This window comes from Lactuca virosa, chromosome 6, assembly GCF_052849685.1.
Source record: "Lactuca virosa cultivar CGN04683 chromosome 6, Lactuca_virosa_CGN04683_v6, whole genome shotgun sequence".
Lineage (NCBI taxonomy): Eukaryota > Viridiplantae > Streptophyta > Magnoliopsida > Asterales > Asteraceae > Lactuca > Lactuca virosa.
Window position 1 is genome coordinate 126978119 of NC_136431.1, and position 6296 is coordinate 126984414.

Genomic DNA, 6296 nt, shown 5'->3' on the forward strand with positions numbered 1-6296 from the left:
TATACTCTAACTAATCAAATTCATCAAATCATTCAACAACAAAACATCTTTGTTTAATGCCTTGTTATTTTTATGGAAATGGATGACCCTTCTCTTGATAAGGTCATCTAATCAAATATGTATTTATGTCCTTCTCACTTCATATATTTGCTTTGGATGATAAGATTTGCTTTGGATGATAAGATGTAATTTTTGGTTTATTCGTCATGTCCTTGGGTTATTCTTCATGTCCGAAGGAATACCATTCAAATTAGCACTTGCTATTAGAGTATGGGTAGGTTATAGATGTGGTCTTTGTGGAATTTCATTATAGCATGGTCTTTGAAAGATCCTTCGGACACTTTAATGAGCTTCATTAAACAATTCAATACTTAAACCACAAGTTGGCAAAAACTCAACAAGTAATCAAGGCAATCAACTCAACAAGTAAGCAAGACAATCAATGGAAACAAGTCAATAAGAACTAATTTTACCAAACAATTTGGATCTGACGACTTTCTTTTCCAATTTATGGCAGTTTAGAATTAGAAATGAACATAATACATACAACTATGGAGCATTGCACAATATCTGGATCCTCTAGTTTCAAATCTCAAAACAACCAAAAGTAAACACAAAGATAAATAATAAGCCGGAGTTGGAAAAATTCTCTAGATCTTCTTTCCCTAACCTCTATGACTCATCTGTTACACATCCTTTCGAGGCTGATTGAACATTCCTTATATACTGTAAAAAAAACCAACAAGATTGTTACATGATTTTATAAACACAACTACTATCCATTCAAATGACTCATCTGTTACATCAACTTTGGGCATTGACTTTTGGTGAATTTATCATTAAAAGTTGAAGTCAATGTGTTTATTTTCAGAAAAAAAAAAAAAAAATGGAATGTACCTTGTAAAGGACACCTCTTTCAGCCTTATATGCAGGAGCTTTCCATGCCTTTCTTCTCTCATCCAGCTCTTTTTCAGTTAAGTCAACATCCATTCTCCTCTTGCTGATGTCTATAGTAATTACATCCCCATTTTTCACTAGACCAATTGGACCACCTTCCTGCATCCCCATATTTTCAAACTACACTTAATGCCTTAATAAGAAATGTGCTATATAACAGAAATTACGTTGTTGCCCTTTAAATGACTCTTCATATTCAATCAGAGTTGTAAATCAAAATCACCAACTTTTGCTTTTGTGGCAAATTTTGCGGTTAAAATTACCTAATTGCCCATTGGGTGGTAGTTAAGTTAAGGTGCAAGTTTTCATGGGGTTAGAAGTTAGAAAGAGGAAAAAGATGAAACCTGTGCTTCAGGGCAAATGTGTCCAACAACATATCCGTGTGAACCACCTGAAAATCTTCCATCAGTTAATAATGCACATTCCTGCAAAATTTCACAAATTTATATCTCATCGATATAATAACTAATTTACACAATCTAAACAGCTTTTAAAAACAATTTGTTAGAAACAAGAAAAATTATAACTTTTTAAGCCATTTTGAATGAAACCCTAAAAATTACCTTCCCAAGACCTGCACCCATTATTGCACTTGTTGGTGTCAGCATTTCAGGCATACCAGGGCCCCCTTTAGGACCTTCTCCTCTAATAACAACCACTTTCCCCTGAAACAAGATTTCATTCAAAAATTTAAATAAAAAAAGGGACTAAATTCAAGAAATAGCAACATGCTTTTAATTAGTTTACTATAGCATCTTACTTTCATTTGCTTTCTATTACAGTATTATACTTTAATAGACTTTCATTTTCCTATTCAAACATTGTTATTTCTTAATTAGAGTCAAAGAAGTTTACCTTAAAACTCATGGGGTCTTCAGAGATAGCTGCAATCATGGCTTCCTCCCCCTCAAAGACATATGCAGGACCTGAAAAAAGTCTCCCAAATCATTATTCATAAATTAAATAAAAAAAAAATGGGAAAATGGGAGAATTACCAGAGAAATATAACCCTTCTTTTCCTGTGATCTTTGCTACTGAACCTTCAGGTGCAAGATTTCCATATAATATTTGAAGGTGACCCGTTTTCTTTATTGGGTTTTCTGGTGTTTTTATAATTTGCTGGAAAAAAGTGACAAATTCTTGCTATATTAAATGAATTTTCAAGAAAAAGTCGAAAAGATTATGATATATCACCTGCCCTTCGGATAAAGAAGGGAAAAGTTTTGCATTTTCTGCCAATGTCTTCCCCGTGACTGAAAATAACCAAAAAAAAAAAAATAGAAAACAACTTAAATTCCTTCAACATGAAAAAAGATCCAACTACTTTATAAAAAATGCAAACAAAAAGCACTAATTTTGCAAGAATACACACTTTTTGGATAAATGGTGTCAAAAAAGATGGTTCTTTTGGCTTATTAAATCTCGATAACTTGTCCAAAATTCTTAATATTAAATCTCGATAACTTGTCCAAAATTCTTAATTTATGTACATTTCAGAGTTTTGTAGTGTTTTCACAAGGATTATAATAAAAAGTCAAGTGCAATTGTTTAGAGAGTCAACTAGTCAAACACTTGTTTTTATTATGCCTACCTGTAATACAATCTCCATCTAGATACCCGAGCTCCAAAAGGTAACGAAGGATTGCAGGTGTTCCTCCAATCTAAACCAATTCAAAAGAAATAAAGAAATGAATATAAGAAATAAAGAAATCAAGGGTATGCAACAAAAATCTAAAATCATCTCCCAATGAACTTTGAGAAAAGAAAACTACGATTCTGACCTTATGTACATCTTCCATAACGTATTTTCCACTTGGTTTAAGATCCGCAAGAAATGGAACTTGATCACTAACCTTCTGAAAATCATCAAGAGTCAAGCTCAAGCCAACTGATCTGCAATTAAAACAGTAAAATTTGCTTTTTATTTGGATTGAATTGCTATAATGGGGTAGTTTTTTTCTAAGAAAAGTTGTAATAGGAAGAAATGAAAGTCAAAATCAAATCAATGAAAACATTAATCTAACAAATTTGCTGTTTTACCTTGCTATGGCAATCAAGTGTAATACAGCATTAGTGGATCCACCAAGAGCCATCACAGTAACCATTGCATTACGCATTGATCTAGGGGTAATTATGTCTTTTGGTTTCAAGTCCATTTTTAATAACTCAAGAATATACTTTCCAGCTAAACGGCACTCATCCAACTTCAAAGGATCTTCAGCAGGTGTTGACGAGCTTTTGGAAATACAAAAATAAAAAATATCACATGGTGAATCTATAAATTGCAAATAGAACAGTGTGAAATTACGAAAATGACCCTACCTGTAAGGAAGAGACATTCCCATTGCCTCAATGGCAGAAGCCATGGTGTTAGCAGTGTACATTCCTCCACATGCCCCTGCCCCTGGGCAAGAAGCACGAAGTACATCTGTTCTGTGTTCATCAGTTATGGAACCACTTACATATTCTCCATAAACCTATAAAAAATAATATCAAATAAAAAATTATTACAATTAAAAAATATTATTTAGATAGAGTAGCAAATAAGATATGAGCAAAACATTAATTATACCTGAAATGCGGACACTATATCGTATGTGTGGCCTTGAAAATGACCAGGCTGCAAGAAAGTTTTATAAGCAATTAACAAAAAAAAAAATACCTACTGAATAAAATTATATAAAGAAAGTGTTTATAAATTATACAAATCAGACCTTAATGGTGCCACCATAGATCATTATACTTGGCCGATTCAAGCGACCCATTGCCATAATGGTACCTGGCATCTGAAAAACAAAATATTTGAATGTATTTGATCATGTCATATAGAAGAAACATTTTCCCATGATTTTAAGCAAATGATTCATAATTTTAGTAATAACCACTAGAAATAACCCCTTTTCCAATATGTCAATCAAGATTCTTGAGAATGGCCTTTTTTTAATAAGAAATGGGCTTAACTTTTTGAGATAGATTCCATAGCAAATCATAACCAACCTCAAAAAGATCAAAAGAGTTTCTTTAACAAACAAAAAAAAGGAATATTGAAATATAAAAGAAATTGATTGAGGGTTAACTTACATTTTTGTCACAACCAGGGATGGAGATATTGGCATCATACCATTGGGCAGACATAACAGTTTCAATGCTATCAGCAATTAAATCCCTGGATTGAAGACTATAACACATTCCTCTAGTCCCCATTGAAATGGCATCACTAACCCCAATAGTGTTGAACCTGAATCCAATCATTCCAGCATCTTGAACCCCTTCTTTCACAGCCTCAGCTAGCTTCAGTAAGTGCATGTTACAGGTATTCCCTTCGTACCAAACAGATGAAATACCAATTTGGGGTTTTTTAAGGTCGTCATCGGAGAGACCCACGCCGTAAAGGACGGCCTGAGAGCCACCCTGTGACTTGGGTTCGGTGATTCTGGAGCTGAACTTGTTGAGTTTTGATGATGGGTCGACGGAGGATACAGATTGTGGTGGTGGTGGGACTGTTTCGGTTGTGGATGAGGAGGCGGCGGAGGCTCGGGGTGAGAACGTGTAGGGTTTATGGGTAGTTGGGATGAGTGGTCGGAACGTTGTGGATGGGAGAATGCTGGTGGGGCGGGGAGTTGGGGCAATCAAGGAAGCTTGCATGGTGGAGATTTTTGAAAGTCAACGGAGGTGCTGGCGGCAAGCGGCGGCGGCGAAGGCGGCGTGTTGTTGTTGAGGTGATAGGCTAGAATGAGTAAAAGGTCACTCAGTATCAGGGAAATGGGAGAAACAAATGGCGAAATATGTGTGCTGCTCTACCAACTTATTATCTCCACTAAAGTTAAGGTTATAACCCATGGAAAATGATTAAAATTTATACAAATAAAAAAATTAATACAAAAACAAAAAATCATAACATATTAGCATGAATTAATTTGATAAGTAGTACATAACATCGGAGGTGATGAGTTTTAGAATTATTTTGATAAGTAATCATCAATTAACTTTAGATATTTTAATATTCAAATATAATTTTCTATTTTTTTTTTTCCTTTCTTTAGCTCTATATTGGCTTTTGAATCTGCAAAAAAAATTAATAGTTATATTAAGAAAAGATGATATTAATTACTAAACATATAAGATCAAATAATAATGAATAAAATAACCATGAAAATAGGTATGAGGAGGGGGTGTATGTCAAATAAACATGACTCAATATAAATAATATGTATTTTACATGTATTAAAGCGATAATATATATTTTACACATAATAAAGTCGATGTTAATATCAACAAATCATATGAATTAAAGCATAGCAAGTAATCCATTATGAGTAATTAGTCGTTAAATTTCTTGAATGTTTTTTCTTTATAATATTTTTTATAAGAATTTTGCCGTATAACATGTTAATCATGAATAAGATTTATTAAGAAAATGCAACGTGAAATTGTTATATAGGCAGAAATTTTTTTTATACATATGATGTATTTGCATGATTTTATTAAAAAACATATTTATTAAGTATTTATAGTCGCAGAGTAGAAAACGTATCGAACCATAAATTTATTTATTTATTAAAAACGCTAATTAATTAACACTTTAAGTAATGTAGTTATTTTATAATGGTGATTTTTTTTATTTCAAAATTTATAGATTGAAAAAATGTGCATGTTAATGTTAAGAAACAAATTTGAATTGTTTTATAATTAAAAAAGTACATTTGTTCCTTGGCATAATCCAATTTAATTGAAAAAGATATATAGGTTAATGCATAATCAATTATTAACCACTTATACTTCCATATTACAATTTTACCCTTTAATGAGTCTAACCCTAAATGAGGTATGCGTATTGGACATACGCATTTGTTCCTACGGCTGTAAAAAAACTTGTTCGATTTCTAAATCACAAGACCGACGTATTACTTCCAATGAGACCTTTACCAGTGGACTTTGCTTAGGCAATTATCAAACATATATAAGTAGTTGATTTATGTATGGTGTTTAGTTGTATTGAACATTGATTTCCAAAGGCTCTTTCATGAGTATTGTTTTGAGAAAATTGGTAATTTTCAAAAAATCTTTATGTTTTTGCACCCTATTACGTTTTCTAGACCATTTTTGCAAGGTGTAATCTACATGAGCTAACCATAATCCTAAATTTCAATTCATAAAAAAATAAGTAGCAATAAACACTTAAATACACACACAACATGAAATAACATTGTACTATAGTTTATTTTACAATATTAGCATCGTACTTGCATTTCTTTTAAAATAAACAACAATATAAGCTGTATTCCTGGCTACTTTCATACATTGTTAAATAGAAAATTAACAAAATGAAAATTCTTTAA

General features: G+C 32.2%; 1 protein-coding gene across 1 annotated transcript; it reads right to left on the bottom strand.

Moving 5' to 3' along the window:
* Positions 1 to 480: 480 nt before the first annotated feature.
* LOC145119931 (dehydratase family) lies at positions 481 to 4762 on the bottom strand. Its single transcript, XM_079055699.1, has 14 exons — positions 4039 to 4762; positions 3672 to 3743; positions 3530 to 3577; positions 3280 to 3434; positions 2998 to 3192; positions 2739 to 2850; positions 2549 to 2618; positions 2152 to 2210; positions 1953 to 2076; positions 1813 to 1883; positions 1521 to 1622; positions 1302 to 1382; positions 898 to 1056; positions 481 to 726 (listed from the first exon to the last, which is right to left on the bottom strand). The coding sequence occupies exons 1-14, from the start codon at positions 4600 to 4602 to the stop codon at positions 673 to 675; spliced, it is 1866 nt and encodes a 621-aa protein (XP_078911825.1). The 5' UTR covers positions 4603 to 4762; the 3' UTR covers positions 481 to 672.
* Positions 4763 to 6296: the final 1534 nt, after the last annotated feature.

Bases quoted from the DNA above. Each gene is read 5' to 3' on its own strand.
- LOC145119931 (XM_079055699.1), bottom strand. From the start codon at position 4,602: ATGCAAGCTTCCTTGATTGCCCCAACTCCCCGCCCCACCAGCATTCTC. The intron at 3,578-3,671 runs GTCTGATTTGTA...ACTTTCTTGCAG, and splicing joins TCTATGGTGGCACCATTAAG to CCTGGTCATTTTCAAGGCCA. The intron at 1,884-1,952 runs GTAATTCTCCCA...GACTTTTTTCAG, and splicing joins AGAAGGGTTATATTTCTCTG to GTCCTGCATATGTCTTTGAG.